The sequence below is a fragment of the Xenia sp. Carnegie-2017 genome, unplaced genomic scaffold (assembly GCF_021976095.1).
Source record: "Xenia sp. Carnegie-2017 unplaced genomic scaffold, XeniaSp_v1 HiC_scaffold_13, whole genome shotgun sequence".
Classification (NCBI taxonomy): Eukaryota; Metazoa; Cnidaria; class Anthozoa; order Malacalcyonacea; family Xeniidae; genus Xenia; species Xenia sp. Carnegie-2017.
The window spans coordinates 5383914-5404122 of record NW_025813436.1 but is presented as its reverse complement, the minus strand read 5'-3'; the positions used below and the strand labels follow the sequence as shown (position 1 = coordinate 5404122).

The 20209-nt window shown below is 37.1% G+C and overlaps 1 protein-coding gene across 3 annotated transcripts; it reads right to left on the bottom strand.

Annotated features, from left to right (window-relative positions):
• Nucleotides 1–6275: 6275 nt before the first annotated feature.
• Nucleotides 6276–20167, bottom strand: LOC124457086 (serine/threonine-protein kinase ULK3-like). 3 transcript variants are annotated; one of them, XR_006952537.1, is made up of 18 exons: nucleotides 20022–20167; nucleotides 19534–19674; nucleotides 18541–18661; nucleotides 18363–18467; nucleotides 17459–17529; nucleotides 16513–16585; nucleotides 16097–16179; nucleotides 15467–15622; nucleotides 14989–15094; nucleotides 14377–14417; nucleotides 14199–14292; nucleotides 12940–13007; nucleotides 12790–12865; nucleotides 11819–11859; nucleotides 10957–11004; nucleotides 10679–10724; nucleotides 9157–9250; nucleotides 6276–7478 (listed from the first exon to the last, which is right to left on the bottom strand). XR_006952537.1 is itself a non-coding variant. In XM_047007379.1 (17 exons), exons 1-17 carry the CDS (start codon nucleotides 20142–20144, stop codon nucleotides 9231–9233), a joined length of 1413 nt encoding a protein of 470 aa, XP_046863335.1. In that variant the 5' UTR covers nucleotides 20145–20167; the 3' UTR covers nucleotides 7764–9230. The 3 variants fall into 3 exon arrangements, 1 of the variants encoding a protein (XP_046863335.1); XR_006952536.1 differs by lacking the exon at nucleotides 6276–7478 and adding an exon at nucleotides 7764–8806; XM_047007379.1 differs by lacking the exon at nucleotides 6276–7478 and having other exon boundaries at nucleotides 7764–9250.
• Between the last annotated feature and the right edge of the window lie 42 nt (nucleotides 20168–20209).

The window sequence follows — 20209 nt, the reverse complement described above, 5'->3', positions numbered from 1 at the left end:
ATAGCTTAACAAACAGGAAATAGATGCTAGTATCTTCGAAGCAATTTAGTGCTGGAAAAATAAAAACTTTAAGAGCCTCTCATCGGTAAAAGTTACCAACTGGATACGTGCAACAGTATTGTTGAATAACTACAGATGATGGCCGTAAAACTATCAATTGACTGCACATTGAAGAATGAACTCATTAGTAATTACATAATACATGTGAATGTGCACATACTAAACATACTTTAAAATGCGAATAGTCCACAATTACTCCACGAAAATCAACTTTTCCCTAAATATTTGCTAATTAATCGCTAATTTATGTCGCTGCACATGAGTGCATTTCTCGCAATTAAATATTTAATATTCTGCTCAAAATATTTTAATTTTCGGTTTAAAAATCTCGAAGCTTCACAGAATGCTGACTGTTACGTCTCGAATTTACACGTAACATCACGTCAGACGGCAAGATTTGTGTTCGTTGTTTAAAAAAAAGCGTTCACTTGTTGACCAAAACAGGGTACTCATAGCAAGCGTTGTATTCTGTTTCAAACATTCCTATATTAGCAATGTCGTTAATTGTAACTAAGAATGAACAACAGTGAGATATAATATCGTTTCATCGCATACACGTGCCTACTTTGAGGTCAAAACCACAATTCCGTGGGCACTAATATCAACTATATTTATAAAAATAAATTTTGTGTTCGCTCGCGCTGTTTCGACAGTCACGCTATTTCGCTTAAGACCCATTTACTTTAGTCAAGATTGAGGAAAAATTAAGGAGCAATGGACTCTCATAATGAAACTCGAATGCAGATAATTATCTTTTAATGGATTGTCCATACGGCAGGCAAATGGATGAGAGAGATTTTTGTTCAACTTCTTTATGCATGGGTATTTATAGAAACATATCCTGTACATGATTGTTACGCCTCCATCCCATTTGAAAAAAAATATTTCCCCTTCTTAACTAATATCAAGGAGCCGAAGCGTTGCAGTTTTCAAAGCGATAAGATAAGTTTGACACGAAACTCGAGCACAACAAATTAGAAATTAATAAGAATTGAAATGGTTCCACGAGGAAGGACTCCGGGTTGGACACGATAAAAGAAGCACTTATAGAAGTTAGAGGGAAAAGCTTTTCTTTCTTGTCAGATTCATAATTTACAAAGCAGAAGTTAACGGTTGTGGGGAGGAGTCAACATTTGCACTCCTCCTCACAGAACTAAATTGAAACACGAGAACGCTAAATTGCACAATATATTAACGAAACCGCAACAGCAATATTCCTGATGATCAGTGAAAAAAAAATGCTCTTCCCAATTTTACCTTCGAACGAGCATAAAACAAAAATAATATACAGCTAGTATTCTTGCATCAAAAATAATTCCTAAATTCAGGCAGATGGTAGGCGGAGCCCGTACGCATTAATCTAACAAAATATTTCCATTGCAAGACTTTCGTGACACGAAACTGAACAGTTGGCCGTTCTTTGAGGCAATATCATTGAAAACATCCGTTATCACAAGAGCTAAATATGCTGTGATGAAAACTCAATAGAAAATTATAAATACATTCATAGCTATTTATGGTCAAACCTTGAAAGAATCTTATCGAATTGAAGAGGCAAGCAATGTCGTAGAGTTTAAAATATCTTTTATAAATATAAATTGATTTCGTATGCACAGAGTCCATGAATAAGTGCGTAAGACGTCACGGATGAGACTGCCTTTGCAAAAAAACGACGAGAAATTGTTGACGCACTTTAAGTTGTATACCTCGATGATTCAACATCTGGAAACGGACTTAATGAGCAAAAAAATTTTATCACACATCGAAGATAGACCAAATTTTACTTAATTTACAAGACTTTTGTTCAATAGAATATCACACGCCACAGAGCAAAATCTACTTAATACAGAAGACATTTGTTTAAAAGAGTATCGTGCAAAAACCAAAGATACAGCAATCTCTACTTCATACAGAAGACATGCACTAGTTTGATAAAGTATCACACACCAAAGATACAGCAAACTCTACTTCATACAGAAGTCATGCACTTGTTTGATAAAGTATCACACACGAAAGATACAGCAAACTCTACTTCATACAGAAGACATGCACTTGTTTGATAAAGTATCACACACCAAAGATAGAGCAAACTCTACTTCATACACAAAACATGCACTTGTTTGATAAAATATCACACACCAAAGATAGAGCAAACTCTACTTCATACACAAAACATGCACTTGTTTGATAAAATATCACACACCAAAGATAGAGCAAACTCTACTTCATACACAAAACATGCACTTGTTTGATAAAGTATCACACACCAAAGATAGAGCAAACTCTACTTCATACACAAAACATGCACTAGTTTCATAAAATGTCACACACCACAGACACAGTAAACTCTACTTAATATAGAAGACATTTGTTTGACATAGCATAATCACACACCAAAGATAAACCAAAAACACACAAGACATTTCTTAAATGGAGTATTACACAACAAAGTTAGAGAATACTTTACTTTATACACAAGACATTTGTTTAACAAAACAGACACTACTATATGCATGTAATGAGTAAGTCAATCACAGGTAAATATTCAAATTCCTCCTCTGTATTGCACAAGACAGTGTTTGCTTCACCTTATCTCCATATCAATTCATCGTGAAATCTTTACTGTTATGTAAAGCGCGATGCTGTACGTGTTGATTGCGTGACACGTTATGTAACGCCAAACGGATAGTCGCTTTTAAATGATTTCCATGCAATCACAATAATCAGACAGAAAAAATAATTGTTTAGTTAACAAGTTGAAACAATTGTTTAATCAATAGTTATAGTTATCATGCAATCGTAACGATGGCATCTTTTTGAAAAAAAACCATTCCGTGATTTCCATGTATCATATTCTAAAAAACCACATCAGAAAGACGGACGATATATATACTACCTTTATTAAGGTATTCCGGATGCCATTTTTGTAAAAAAAAGTGCTCCAAGCCGTTTGTGAACCTGGAAGCACAATTAAAAAATCGTCAAACGCACAACAGTTTATTGCTAAATAATTTTGAATGACATATTTCCTCGTTTTGATTCATTTAAAACAGTGAGTAGTCGACGTCAAGATTGCCATAACGTCAATTTCACGATGGGAAACACAGCAGTCAATCGACTGTTCGCCAGCAGATAACTACTAAGTGCCTGTTTGGCTCTGTTTTAAATCGTGTCAGGGATTAGCGTCAGCTTGAAGACGCCAGGACGCTCAGACCTCATACAGGCATGATAATTGTTCTTTGTTATCTTCAATAACTCCGGAGTGTTTGAAAAGATGACATTGAATTGCATGGAATTTCGAAGATTTGCATGTCACGAGTGATCGAAAGTATGTACGAAAGCATGTTCAATGCAACGCGTTCACTAGAGAGATCGCGATCATTATTCTTACGTCATAGTTTTGTGAGAATGGTACATAAGAAATCGATGTACTTGATCTTATTATTCTTATGTTATAGTGAGGATGATACATAAGATATCGATGTACTTAATCTCTTTATTCGTATGTCAAAGTGAGGATGGTACATAAGAAACCTATGTACTTGATCTCTTTATACTTATGTCATAGTGAGGATGGTACATAAGAAATCAATGTACTTGATCTCTTTATTCTTATGTCATAGTGAGGATGGAGGAAGAAAACTCGATGTAAAACAGTTATAAGCAAAACCATTCACAGTCAACCCCACACACACTTTTAGCTACATTAACGCTGTCACCCAGTGAAATAACTGCATATCAGCATAGATAGCACGACGATATTTGGCTATAAAAAAGTTTAACATTTATCTTTCAAGAAATTGTACATTACACGATAATATAAACCGTAATAAGTTCTCATTTTTTAAAGGAGCGACGAAACCAACATATGTTTTTGTGATAGGCAAACATTCGCTTCGATACCATCGGATCATTTCCCGGTAGGTACGATAGCATTTGGTACAGTTTAAAAAATCTCAAGACTTAAATATTTAATTTGGTGATCGAGACCAGTCTCTGTGGACGGGTGTTCTAAACATGACATAAGCACGAACACTTTGCATCCAACGATCAGATTTTCGACGCAATATTGTAAAAAACTGAGGTGGAAAATCATTAAAATTAACCCAGGATTCATTTAACGAGATTGCCTGCATGATTTCCTGTCCATAGAGGTAAATGCCTTAAGTCTCCCGGCTACAGTTTAAAGCTAGCATCGCTTTATGCTACCATGAAAGAATAATTTGATCACGGTATAATAACACTGATGACACAGGGTGCGTTTTCGGAAAAAAACAGCGTTGTTCATTGCAATGCTAGCAGATGCACACCATTTATTGAAAACTATTTTATTTAGCAGAAGCAAAAGTACAAGTGAATGTGTCGGCAACCGCTCAAGAGTATGTTGTGACAGATGTTGATGTTGAACATAAAGAAACGACAAATCTCTCGTAATTAACACAAAAACATTCCACGATAAGACATGTCAAGAACGTGTTTTACACATGAGCAAGCTATGTACAAAAAGGTTCCGTTATGTACAAAATGAAGTAAATCAGAGGCGACTGCCGCGCAATCTCCTTTACAAATCAAAGCGAGGATTTAACAACCTCGGGTTGCAAACCAACAAAGTCCGGATTTCGACATCTTTTCTATAAATGTCAGCCATTCCATTCGAAACAAACGTCAAAGCAAATAGCGTAATACAGAAGGTACATCATTCAAAAATAAATAATAAAATGATATAAAAGGAGAAAGCGTCGCTACCAATTTTAACGAATATCGAATGCCAAAGTTCAACTTTGGAGTCTGATTTGACTTCAATGCAGGCATTTTAGGTTTTTCTTCTCCCCTTGCCTCGTCGACCACATTTCATGCCTCTACGCCTATCCCTGCATCGTTTACATCGTTTTTTCTTTAGTTTCCTGCGAGCTCTCCTATGTTCCTTCCAACTGCATTTCATGTAGTCGGCATGCGCTTGCAGGCCAAGGCAGTACATTTCCTCGGAGCCGTCGCATTCGCAGTTGAATAATGGACGACCGTTGGACAAATTAAATAGTCTCTTTTGACTACACAGACATCGGTCGGTACAGTCTTCGAGTGAAAAGCTTCGCGCATTCCTTCAAGAAATCGTTTTGCGCTTCACGGCAACTCGTGTCTCTCATACAATTCGACCTAGCTAACGTACATCCAGTTCTCTTGCGATACGTGCCGTTCGCAATCGATAAACACTTCTCCGTACGCGTTTTCAGCGATATACAACGCCCGTCTAGATAACAATTACATTTCCACAACGCTCTACCCTTGCTCGTCTTCCGTAGGGCCTTGATGGAGCGGACACACAATTGGAACAGGGATTTATTGAGGATATGTTGAGATCCGTGTTGTATGTATTAACAATGCTCGCACATTCGTTGGCGTAGCGAAGCAGCTTGCGAGCGCACTTAGTGTCCAAATGACATTCCGCCAAAGCCTTGTAGCAATTCGCAGCCAGGCATACGGACAAATTCGCGTACACTAAACAAAGTGCGGTGGCGAATTTCACTGACAGCACGGACCACGATGATAAATTACGTTTCAACATATCGCGTTTCGAGGGCGATAGCGCAACGACTTCGTTGGTTAGTGTGATCGAGTCGTTATATTTTCAACGACAACGTCGATTGCATTTGAAACCTAATCCATCAAATTAAGTGGGACAGCAGTTTTTTTGCATACTTCGATGCTATCATTGAAAACAAAACGAAAAATAAACAAAACTTTCGAAGACCACCCGTCGCTTTTTACCGTACAACACTGGACAACTTGCGCGAGTATAGCGATCGCTTTCTTTACAAATGAGAGGCGACTAGAATCACTTTGTGCAATTGTGCGTTACACGCTCGTCGACTCGATTCCCAGCATTCCGACAGAACTTTCGAGAAAGTGGAAAAATAGCAAAGCGTTCACGATTAGATCGTCTGCTTGTAGATGCCATCAATGTCTGACAGGTTTCGCCGAAATCCAGTTAAAAAAAGATTTGAATGGCGTGTCCGTTGTTCGGGCAATTGCCTGTTTTCCGGTGTCTTTGGCGTTATGATTGAGCCGCTTATGTCCACTTAAAGATTTAGACAGCTACGAGGAAACATGGGACTTAATAGTCATTAGGACTCCAGGAGGTATAGCAACATCCGTCGATGAAGTCCCAATCATAATTGCAAACATCAAGTAGTTATAACCCGCGACCTTTCTTTTCAGGATTTTTCTCGTCGGAGGCCGATTCCCTCTTCTCCGCACGAAAATTCGGTTGTTTTGCTCGTACGTGCACACTTCAAAAAACGTTATCAGTGAATCGACGCTTATCTCATCTCTATAGGAAATCATATCCATATAAAGGTCTAATCTTTGTTTATGATATTAAATCTCAACGTACACTCTACAACATCTTCAATTGATCACAGAATCGCGAACTTTCTTCTACTTATAGAATCACGAACTTTCTTTCCGACTCTATTCAATTTTAATGCACAGTCATTTTTGGATTCCTTTTCTCTGCCTTGTTTGATTCGGGTTCTTTGCCCTGTTCAATTTGAATTTGTGGCCTTCGAGCATACACAATGAAGGGACTAGTTGGAACCATAGTTCCGTCATTTTCAATGCTCCGAATGGAGACTACTAGTTAGCAGTTAAAGTTGCAGTAATAAACTGTAACTCGTCACAGTTACAAAGTCAGACAAAAAACATACGTAAGTACTCACAAAGTTCCATTTTGTTTTACTTCGATGCAATTTTGTGTCGATGTTTTACTTCATTTTAATGTTTTAATGTTTTACTTCGATGCTTCGATGTTTTACTTCGATGCAATTTTACTACTTTGCGTAGACAAGTTAAAAAAGTCTAACTAATAAACTTCTAGCTACCACATACCAACCACGAAGCAAGCACTTTGCAATAACTACTTCAAAAAAAGCTTTAGAAGCAAAGTAAATTACTCAAACTTTTTTTTTGTATATCGTGCTCAATTTTATGGTTCCAAACATTTTATAGAAGCGACGGTATTTTTTAATTTTGTATTTTTATTTACGGACATGACTGAACTATAAGCCTTCTTCAACGTGAATGAATTTGCTGTAAGATTTACAGTGTGAAACATGAAATATCTTAATCCCCAACAATTTATAAATAGTTAATCTATCCGTTGAGTATAGCCTCGCCTGTCTTATATTTCTATCTTAAATATTTCACACTGAAGTAAAAGACATACTCGATCACAATGAAGATGGCTTATCGTTAAGTCAAAACTACATGTCTGTCATTAAAAATAAAAAAAATGAGAACTATAATGTTTATATAAAGCATCAGGCTCATAAGATCGAAATACCCTCATAAAAAATCCATTGTCATGAATTTTCACGAATTGAAAAATCCGCGAAAAAAATCCACGAATCCTTTAAGGTATTCTAAAAATTAAATAGATCCTCTATTGAATTGAGTAGTGAGATATTTAAGACTATTTAATCAGTTCGTAAGACAAAAGCACTGCTCGTTGCCAAATTTTCGAGAGCCCTTCGAATAAAATGCGCCTGTCCGTCAGAGACGTGTTTCATTGAGTACCGTAAAATGGCGTCATTGAAGATCACAGTGACTGTGTTGTGCGATTATTTATCGTAGATGCAATTCGATTTCTTGTGATAAGGAATTAGAATCAAACGTGGTAAGGAATTAGAGTCAAACGTGGTAAGGAATTAGCTTAAAAATTGGCAATGCGTAAGTATTAAATGTGATACAAACAAGGAGTTATGTACCCGTAATTGAATTAACGCATTAATCTGACAGCTATTTAACAAATATTCTTCATAGTTCGAATTAAACAATTTACTAAAATAAACATACGCTACGTATTGCCAAGATAAATGTAAAGCTACTTGTTTTCAAATATAAATCATCGCACGTTTTGAATCCGTAGTTAATGGGTGAATTACTATTATGAGAACATGCAACAGAATGAGATGACAAAATTCTAACACCCCCCTGTTTCGTTGAAGGGGGGGGATAGGAGGCAAGACTGAAAAACACAAATCTCTTCCCACAATCGATGCGTTCGCAAAATTTCAGTTTCGAGTTTCTATTGTCCTCGCAGTGCCCCCTGTTGTCCTAATACTTGTCGAGCGTGATTGGATATTGGATATAACAGGGATTATGCACTACATCAGCGGGTGGGATAGAGGCCTCCAAAACAAATCAACTCGCTTGATGAGTGAAATATACCAATATTATGGTTGTGATAATGTTGATTGAATGCGAAATTCGCCTCACTCATACGATACAAGCTCTAGAGTTAAAATGTGCAAAATAGAGAAAAAACCAAAGACGAAATGTACATACAACAAAAAAAAACGCGAAGGCGCTAAAGGTTGCTGTATGTGGGGCCAAGCTAAATGGCTAATGCATCGTGATAATACCGTAATTTACACCCAGTTATTGAACAGATTAACACATTAAGGGTTCTTTAAGTCTGAAGCTTACATTATCATATTGGCTTACATTAGCTTAAATTAAGTATTCGTGTTACATATGATTACGAATTGACACGTCGACATATTTTTGATGTCTTCAGCAAACGTTATGTCGACAACGACGATTGGTCACGCGGCAAGTTGTGAAGATATTTGTCCACGGAAGGAGGTTGGTTCCAGCTTCCTCCCATATTTTCACCTCATGGAGAGGTATCCGCCTTCCGTAGGCGGAGAGAGGAAGTCCGCATCACCCCCAGCAAATCCAGCCCCGTCTATAATTTTTTACATTTTTTCACGTTCAGCTGAAATAATCGCTTCGACGACAGCGCGAACACAAAAATAGAAACGCCACATTACAATGCTGAAAAACAGCGCTGGACTACATCTTTCTTCACGACGATATTTCATTGAAAAAATCCCACGGTGAGTTTAGCCAGCGCGGAAAATCGCTCGTGCAATGCAAGTATTCGGATTTTCACTCGCGGTAAAAACAATTTAGATTTACAAAGGAAAAAATAAGGAATTTCATTTTTAAGGATTTAAAAATGTAAAAGACGCGGATATTTCTTTACTTCAATCGTCGAGTGTCGAATCATTGTTAAAATAATGCAAGAGATCAAACCTGACTTTCGGCGTAATCCAGATCAATCGAAATCAGTACTTCATCAAAATATCCAAAAATAAGCTCCAACGACGTCATTGAATGCAGCAAAATCCTACAAAAAGACAAAAGTTTCAAGGACATAACGACTACAATGAGAGCTTCAATTGTTTCAACCGATTTAAACACAAGAAATTTCAATTAATTTTATTATAACAAATATATTACAACGTTAGGTTTGTAAGTGCTTTGTTCAGCCTTTTGTAACCATTCGTAAGCAAAAAAGATTTAGATGAACGCCTTATTCGTTTAAGGAAGAGGGGAGCGACCTTTCGTCAACAAAAAAGATCGGGACGCTTATTCATTCAAGGGAGGGCGGCAATCTCTTTAGTGACTGAAGATGTTAGTATGACTACAAATAAATAAATGACTAAAAAGAGGTAAAGTTAGAAGGATGCTTTCTTCAATCAAGAAAGGGAAGGATTGACCTTTCGTCAACAAATAAGATCCGGACGCTTATTCATTCAAGGGAGGGCGGGAATCTCTTTAGTGATTGAAGATGTGAGCATGACTACAAATAAATAAATGACTAAAAGAGGTAGAGTTAGAAGGATGCTTTCTTCAATCAAGAAAGGGAAGGATTGACCTTTCGTCAACAAATAAGATCCGGACGCTTATTCATTCAAGGGAGGGCGGGAATCTCTTTAGTGATTGAAGATGTGAGCATGACTACAAATAAATAAATGACTAAAAAGAGGTAAAGTTAGAAGGATGCTTTCTTCAATCAAGACAGGGAAGGATTGACCTTTCGTCAACAAAAAAGATCCGGACGCTTATTCATTCAAGGGAGAGCGGCAATCTCTTTAGTGATTGAAGATGTTAGTATGACTACAAATAAATAAATGACTAAAAAGAGATAAAGTTAGAAGGATGCTTTCTTCAATCAAGAAAGGGAAGGATTGACCTTTCGTCAACAAAAAAGATCCGGACGCTTATTCATTCAAGGGAGGGCGGGAATCTCTTTAGTGATTGAAGATGTGAGCATGACTACAAATAAATAAATGACTAAAAAGAGGTAAAGTTAGAAGGATGCTTTCTTCAATCAAGAAAGGGAAGGATTGACCTTTCGTCAACAAATAAGATCCGGACGCTTATTCATTCAAGGGAGGGCGGGAATCTCTTTAGTGATTGAAGATGTGAGCATGACTACAAATAAATAAATGACTAAAAAGAGATAAAGTTAGAAGGATGCTTTCTTCAATCAAGATAGGGAAGGATTGACCTTTCGTCAACAAAAAAGATCCAGACGCTTATTCATTCAAGGGAGGGCGGCAATCTCTTTAGTGATTGAAGATGTTAGTATGACCACAAATAAATAAATACACTTAAATACATGCAGTGAAGTGATTACCGAGACACCATCAAAAACACAGGCTCAAGGTCGAGTGAAATATCACGACTACGGTTATAGATTATGAGATGTGAACCCACGACCTCCTGGAAAAGAAGATTTTTGTCTTAACAATCTTGATGTTTAACTTACGTTCATCGGCTTCTTGACCGATTGCCAACGTTTTTTCTTCGGATAACTTTAAAGAAAACAACATGACAAGGAGTTAACAAAAAAAAAAAAACGTGCCGTTTATCTCGAGACCCAAAGCAAACAGGCTGAAGCATATTATCATTATCGGATATATGGATGAATTTCTTGCCTTAATTTGAATAAAATCAACATATCTTGGGGGTATAACACAGCACATGGCTTCCCCTTCAGAAAAATTATGGCTTCAAACCGAGAGAAGAAAAATTACATAAACTTACTTTAATGTACGCTTTGATTTCTTCAGCTCGGTGCATATAGCGTTGTACCTAAAGAAATAATTTTCTGAAAATCGTTCTAAAGATAGCAAATATAGTGAATGGTAAAAGTAACATAATAAGCTGATAGTTCTTAAAAGAACTGTTTTAAGTAAAGAGCACTAACCCAACAGTTCTAAATTAAGCGACACGATGCATTTTGGCAGACTACACCTCAGGTGTCAACGTCTCCATGACGCGTAACTGAAGGAATGAACGGCTTTGGTAGTCTGCCGAAATGCATCGTGTTGTTTAATTTAGAACTATTGGAGTGCTCTTACAAAACAGTTCTTTAAGAACTATCAACTTGTTATATTACTTTTACCATTCACTATGGCATTTGCTATCTTTAGAACTATTTTCAGATTTGTCACCACGACAAAGTTTCTATTTTATTAAACAATTTTCTCAGTTGTTGGTAAATAAACGATTTGGAAAATAAGAAACACGATGCTTTAGGGCTTTGAGGCCGCGTGCGTTCAGCGGTTTCGAATTCATCGTTAGCTTGGAAAAGGTATAGTTAGCTTTGAGCGAAAACATGAGATTTTGGATTATCTTTTTTTATGATAAATGGATGACACAAGGTAACTAAAAGTTCATGTCCGTTTGGCAATATGTGAACACATGTTCACTCCAGTTGATGTTTGTTTTGTAAAATCTTAACAAACAGCTAATGTTTGCTGGTTAAACCCAGACGCACGTTAACTACGGGGCTAGCTATATTTGAGCCAGCTATATTTGATTGGTCAAATTCAAATACGAGTTAAATATCAACTGACGTTTGAACTTCGTGAACAAAAGGTGCGTGTGCATTTCTCTATCTTACCTCAGCACCAAGAACATCCTTAACTTTGCTCTTTGGCAAATCTAAAGAACCGAAAAACCAAAGTACGTACATGAAACAATTGAGGTTATAACAAATGTATAGGGGCCAGGATACAGTAGGAAACGTTTCTGAAACAAATTTTCCATATTTTACAGGAGTGCATCTTCAAAGTAAGACATTTCCCTGTCGGCACAAATACTTCCTTTCAGTACTGAGTTTTTGTAAATATTTCACACAAAGAACATGTAAAACAATGGATTATGACCTACGGTATTTGCCCCAAATACAAGGTGTATCAAAAAGAAGAAAACCTTAAGAAACTATGGTGAAATTATTCACACCTATGGTGAAATTTCAATGCCTATTAGATCACTATGTTCATCTCACAGTTGCATTACCGTGCATGTTTTTCTGTAAGAAGTTGTGTCTAATTCCTAGGAGTAGAAAGCTTTTGTGTTATTAAAAAAGATATGTACTATATGTACGTAGCTGGCGATACTTTAGGCACCCGTAGCATAGTGACAGGCTTTGAAATTAACACAATACGTCAATTTATAAAGGTCTACTGTTTTTTGGTACATCCTGTATGGCAACCTTGAATGGCTCAGCCGTTGTATCTTACTGATCTATATAAATGCAGTTTGGTTTGGGTTCCTTTGTCTGTATTGCACAGTTCAATGCCAGGGCAAAAATTGGTAGTATACTATGAAGTGAGATGAATTTAGCGTTGAATCAACATTAACAAAACCATATCATCTGTCATTTAGATCATCAAGGGAGCTAATTTCTTGGAAATGTTCATTGTAGTGGAATGACGTTAAGACACTACATAAGATTTGCTTTGCAAATCATGCTTCCCAAAAACGTGTTTTCCTAGAAATTGTGACTATTGTTACCTCGTGATTGGCATTACCACGTGATTGGCATTAGAGAGGTTGAAGAGAATTTGACCGATAATTTGAACTTGATACCTTTTAATACGGGCATCAGCACTGACAGTGCAGTTTGATATTGTTCTAAGGCTGAAGGAAACAGTCCATTTTCATCCTAATTTACAACAAAAATGTAATGAAGTGAAAATTCTCTTTCTCAAAAAATCGACAACCGATTTAGACTCTTACCTTAAGTTCTGCGACTTCAGCAAGTTTCAAACCATCAGCCAATTGAGGATTATCGTCAGCGGATCTTCCTAAAACAATCAACGAAATATTGCAAAAATGTCTCGTACGATAATTTTCACGCTTTAAAACTAAACCATTTTTGGTCAAACAATTAGGAATGTTTAAGTTCTTCAAAACATCTATTGCTATTCTTATGGGAAAGTGGGTTTCTAATATCCTGTATTTTAAGGACATAATCTTCTCTTCAATTACAAAGGCTGCCCGAAGAATGTTTCAAGTTCTCAAGAAATTTATGAGATTTCTCGCGGGAAAGGGAAGAATTGTGTTTCAGACACCATATCTCTCTTCTCTAATTTTCTATTCTCTAATCTTTCGTGTTCACGATAAACTAGCATTGACCAACCCGTTCTCCAATCTTTCGTGTTCACGATAAACTAGCATTGACCAACCCGTTCACGAATCTTTCGTGTTCACGATAAACTGACATTGAGCAACCCGTTCATTAATCTTTCGTGTTCACGATAAATTGACATTAAGCAACCCAATCACTAATCTTTCGTGTTCAGGATAAACTAGCATTTATCAACCCGTTCACTAATCTTTCGTGTTCACGATAAACTAGCATTGACCAACCCGTTTTCACTAAATATTTTAAAGTACAATTAGTTCATCTGATATTTTCAAACAAAACCCCGCTAATTGAAAGGTTTTGCACTCGTAACCTGGGTGGTAAAATGTCGTGAACGAGCTACCTACAAAGTCGCACGAGTATAAATATTGGAATCAAAACACATGCCAAATGACCTTGTTGTTTTACTGATATACCTGATGACGACCTTATATGAAATAGAAACAACAACGATCCCCACTAATCCCTGTCTATTCATAACGATGAAAGCAACGTGTGTGCATTGGCGTCTATCCAAGATGGCACTCGCATTTGCACATTCTTCCTTCACAAACTTTTCATTCACAAATTCTTCATTCACACATTTTTTAATAGCACATTCTTCATTCGCACCATTCACAAATTCTTCATTCACACCATTCACAAATTCTTCATTCACACAATCTTCATTCACACATTCTTCAATCACATTCTTCATTCACACATTCTTCATTCACACATTTTTCATTCGCACATTCTTCATTCACACATTTTTCATTCGCACATTATTCATTCACACATTCACACATAGTGATATAAGTGAGAATTAACTAGTTATTGTTCTCCGAATTGGCAACAACAGTCCACTCACGTAATAATTTCCTTGGCTCCATTTCAATTTTGGTGGAAGATCTTCGTTTCAAGTGTTGTTTTAATTCTTCCGCTCGGGCCATGTATCCATTTACCTAAAGGCGAACGAATCATTAAAAACACACATGATTTGCTTGATCTTACCGTGCTTGCCAAACGAGGAAATCAGCGAGACATACTTTTTGGCGAATGGCATCCTTTTTGGTTGCGTTTCGTTCGTCTTGAAAAAAGATACGTTTTTAAGTACATGAACACATACATAGTCGGGTCAATGGCGAAGCCAGTCCGATCTTTTACACTTATAATGCAAATTTTTCGGCCGCTATCCAAAGCAACCTGGAACAATGATTCGAAGCAATTCACGAACGTTAACGGATGTTAACTAAAAGTTTGTCGTGTTTCGAAAGGTTTTCGAGGAATACAGTAAATGATGCAATAAACGCCCTCCTTGGAGGGGGAGTTCGTACTAGACTTACTCGAGCGGGTTGTGGTTGGGTTCAAAAACACCAAGGTGATAGACACGACAGTAACGCCTCCCATAGAACCACCAGGGATGGATTCAGGATGATTTTGTTGCTGTGTGTAGGGTGCTGTACTCTTTATAAGATGTCAGTTAGTTCGTCTAGTTTGCATTTGATTTCAGTGGCCTGTTTGACGGTGTTTTTATGTGATTCAAGACAAGACTAGAGGGTGGGGGAGTGTGCACCCCTGCACCCCTACCCTAAATCAATCCTAATGCGTAAATAATTGTTGATAAACTAAGAAAAACTGGTATTTTTTCACTAACTTACATTGTAAGGCCGGCACAAAGTGATCCAATGCCTTTGAATACATCTGTACAGCTTCCTTAAACTTTGAAGCTTCGTCAAGTTTAACAGCTTCTGACACTAACGAGATCTAGAAGTGCACGAAAAAGGAAGCAGTTGCATACATGAAGTTGAACGAGAAGTGAAAAGATGCATATTGTGCGTAGCTACTGTACTAACGGCTTGCATTTAGGTAACACGGGAAAGATATGCAGTCCAGATTAGTTGTATGTGTATAGCTCAATGGACAGATACACATGCAGCTACTGGGCAATACGACAAAGTAGCTACATGTTTCAATTTCAGGTCGGTTGCACAATAGAGCGATGCATTTCTTCGAAAAAAAACAAGAACTGAAGCAAGATTTTTTTCTTCAAAAAAACAGAAACTGAGATGAAATTTGAGGAGACACGCAGCTCTATTGTACACATGGTTCGGCGTATAGATGTTATTCGTAGCTTACCGCTTTCTGTAGACTGTGCGATGAAGGTGCATGCTCCAGGTCGAGAAATGAATGATTGAAAAACTCTTCGAATGTAATTCTCTGCTTCGGGTCGCGTCGAAGCAGGGAAAGTAGCAAATCTTGGCAATCTTGTGAGACTTTGGAATCAACAGGAAGCTAGAGAAATCGAATAAGCGGCATTCATGATTGATGAACAAGTCAAAACAAGCATGTTTGGCGAGTCTGACTCCAAAACAATTTGTCACATCTTTCAACGGTGCTAATAGAAAATGCAAAGCAGGACGTCTAAGGTCTATACTCTAGAAGCTCGCTCGTAATTAGCAGCTCGTAGTGCAGCACGGAGGTTGCGCACCCATTAATCAATGGGAAACTCGTTTCTCTATTGATCACAAGATTAAGTGAGCTTCTAGAATTCGGGCGTAATTCTCTGACTGAGTCATTTCTCTTGTAGTATTTAGTTTCTAGTCTACGTGTATATAAAGTGTATATAAGTGTATATAAAATAGTTTAATAATTGGTACAAATAGTGTAGTCATTTGCAAAGCGCCCGTTAGCGATACATCCTGGCTAGTCTGTTTGACAAGGGATCCAATAGCATTAGCACCTCTGCAGAGAGCAACACATGCATACCGTGATTTCTCGTGAAGATTTGATCTTTTTCTCGAGTTCAGAAAACGTCCGTGATCTGAATGGAGGAGAACCGAACAACGCTTCTGAAATGAAAAAAGGACAGTTGTAAAGAATACCTGGCGATGAAAATGTGTTCTACTTTTGTCAGATTATGCCGAGTTCTGGCCGAGGCTCGACGGGTTACGGGTCAAACTTCGCGCTTCCTTCGGCAATGTTTCAAAAGATTCTTAACATAAGATGCCTGAACACATTTTTTTTGATCACTAAGGATAAGAAGGGAGTAGACGTGCTAATGTGGATCACTTAAGGATCAACAATGTCGTGTCGGATCATAACATAAGAAGAGGGTTTAATGGCGGTCCTTTAAACAAAATGAACAAATTGAAAATATCGCATTCTTAACAGGCTTTAATTACCGTAAAGTATAACACCGACAGACCACAGATCAACGGAAGCATCATAACTTGTGGAGCAAAACATTTCAGGAGCCTGGAAAAAGATTCAACACGGTCTGCTCAGAGAAGACAAAAATAGCTCAACTAAAAGAAAATTCCAGATAAAGTTTTCATTCACGGAAGACGTCATTGGATTACATTTGACTGTGTAGTCTATCATAAAAATGTATATATACTGGATTGGCGCTCTTTTTTCCCAATTTTCGCACTTTCAAGGCCTTTTCAAGCACAAAAAACATCAATTATTAAAAACTGAAATTCAAATTTACATGATGATATTCCAACGGTACCCAGTAACCGTTACAAAAGGAGTTCGGGTAATTAATAAACACGACGCGCACACGAATATTTTTCAAAGGTATTTTCCCTATTTTAAGGGCATTTTGTGTGTACTAAAATGCGAGTTTCCTATTTGAGGGTTCTTCAAGCAGGCGAACCATGTATACAAGTAGATACACCATTATGTCTATGAAACTATGGCCGTATACTCCACCGCACGTATTTCTATATATTTTACCAAGTATTTGTAATATAGATGTTCTACCATAAAAATATAAATGGTTACTCCATCAGTTATGACAGTGGCGATGGATTTTCCAGGCGGGAAACGTGATCTCGTAATGAACATTGGAGCCCGGCTTATTGCAAGAATATGAACTGCCACTATTGAAAAAATTTAAAGAAAGTATTTAACGTAAAGTAAAACTAATGATGCCTACTCGCATCTCTCGGACCGAGTCCGCGTTGTAACATTATATCATCATTCTGAAGATGTCGTGCCTTGCGACGAAACGTCAATAAAATACTTTCTAACGGCAATTCATATTCTTGAAATAAGCTTGCATGGGCTCTGATTACAAGGTTCCCATCATATGTTCCTCCACCATATATAAAGCTGTATACTTACCATATACAAGGGTGAGCCCCGGAGGTTGCTGCTGTCCATGTCTTGTTTGAGGTATTGAGCAAAGCCAAAATCTACGGGGAAAGAAATCAAACGACAGCTATCGTTATTTCTTAAATTCACGTTCATGCAGCAGTATTTGATAAAAATATGAAATAAAATATACTTATTGAAGATAATTGTGTTCAAAATGATGAAAATACGAGGTGGAAGCGAGCGCCGTGCAGCTAAAGTGGCAACACTTATCTAAATATAGCTGATTGGAAAATTGCGAAAAAATGTCAACGCTTGATTTCTTCATGACAAACGCTGACGAAACAAACGAGACACTACGTATGTTATACATCAATTTCACAAAAGCAGCTAGGAGTTATTGATGATCATATCTTATTAGATATCATATGTAGACTACTAAAAGGAGACTTGAAAACATACTACCATGAAGTCGTCAAAAAACCGGCTCAGTCTTTGTCTAATAATGTTGGATAGTGATGATTATCATCCAATTCAGCTTGCCTACATGATGCAAAGCTGTAACTAAGCAAGAAAAGGATCCACAACTTAAATATACACCATTTTTGCGCAACTTATACCTGATGTTTGGCAACTGTCCCAATGCTAAACTACTAAATTCTTTCTTGGTGTTGAGCATTTCTTTTTGATTGCCCGTGTATAATTTAAACTTTACATATTTATTTTATAATAGTTTATCATGTAAACTTCCTATGTTTGTTCACTTGATGGCATAAAGTATGCCAAAACATGTTTGCTATAAAGAAATTTGTCGTCTATTTTATATGTCCTATAACCATTGTGCTCTCACGAAATTATACTTATTTTATGCCTTTACCCATGTGTATGGGTTTCACTCTTGTGTTGCAAAATGAATAAGAAGCTTAATACGCACCTGCAATCTTTAATACGGCATTTTCTTTTGATGACAGCAACAAATTGTGAGGTTTTAGATCCATATGAGCAATATCTTTGCTGTGCAAGAATTGCAGTGCTAACGCTGCGCGTATATCAAACAAAGTTTAATAAAAACATAGCGGAACGAAGGCCGTACCGCAGCAAATAACACTCACCAAGTTGCTGGAGAAACCTTCTCGCAATTTTCTCGGGAAGACTTCGTTTTGTTTGTATGAATTTCGAAAGATCGCCACCACTGCAATATTCCATAATCAAAAAAAGATATTCTTTATTCCACTACAAGAAAAAGAAAGAAACATTGTTGCTCTTTGGCATGAGAATGATTAAAAACACTCCACGCAACTATTGTTTCAATACAGTCATGGATCTGGCAAGGTTTTTTTTTCAGGGGGGTGTTTGGTTTAGTGTACTGCTGAAGTTCAGCGATTTAAAGTTAATTATTTATTAAACTACTCATTACCAAAGTGGGGGTGTTTGGCTTAGTGTATAGCTGAAGTTCAGCTTGAAAGTTAATTATTTATTGACCTACTCATTACCAAAGTGGGGGGAGGGGGGTGTTTGGCTTAGTGTGCAGCTGAAGTTCAGCGATTTAAAGCCAATTATTTATTAACCTACTCATTACTAAAGTGGATACTATTTCCCTGTTTTGGTCAAAAAAATAATTATCATTGACACCTTTGAATCAAAATAAATATCATCGACATTCAATATGTCTGTCAATAATATTTATTTGGAAAAAAAACAATATTAAAATCCATCCATTGCAAAAAATAATATTAAAACCATCCTGCTTTTAATGGAAAAAGCATTTATTGACTTTATCATTGAAGTCAATAAAGGCTTTTTCCATTAAAAGTACGATGGATTTTAAGATTATTTTGTGCAATTTGCACCCCTCTACGCACCCCCTGTTGACCCTTGCCTAAAGGGATGAGCACCTCTATGTACCCCCCTCACCCACTATAAATCCACCACTGTTTCAATCACATCTGAATCCTTCAAAAACAATTGTGCATGAAACGAAAAATAAACCTTGAGCATTTCAAAGATGCAGAGTGTCAAACCATCATTAGATAACAGAGTTATGATCTAAATGTTTGCTTAGTTTCAATAAACTATGTACTGGTATGATAAACACTTTACCAAACCTCAAAATCTATAAGTTGTACGATATGATCGTGATTTATCTCCTTCAATAGTTTGATTTCAGTAAGTAGATTTTCAATAGCATTCTTTCCAAGCCTCTTCAGGTACACACACTTAATGGCAACAACTTCACGTGCTTCGCCCTTAAATATAAAAACAGGATAACTGTAAAAAATGGACAACCCACGTGCCAATATTAGGGAAGAAAGCTGTAGAATATCATGTTGTATTAATTAGTACGAGTCACTCAAGTTGTATATATGAATGTTGCTGATGGAAAACTGGGAATACTTCCCTGGTTAATGGCTATAGCATGTCGCTGTGCTGTATGACATTTATAAAAGATGAAAAATCATTTTTTGGGGTTGCTAGATTGAAGATGGTAGCCATCTACAGCTTGAGAAGTGCTCATATCATAGAACTTTCACATTTGATGCAAGTGTGGAATTACACGCCGTTTTTTAGAAAACTAAAAATTGCATGCGTAAACCTTTCGATATGCTTTATATACAGACGCATATGTCCCTTGTCCGAGCTTTTCTGTCATGACAAAGTGCTCTAAACGAGGTGGAGGAAGTTTTTCATTGATACCTCTTCCTCCAAATTTCGCCATCTTTGTTTACAACTCAGGCAGTGATACACGGGCTTACGTTTATTGCGGGCTCGAGCAGGCTGATA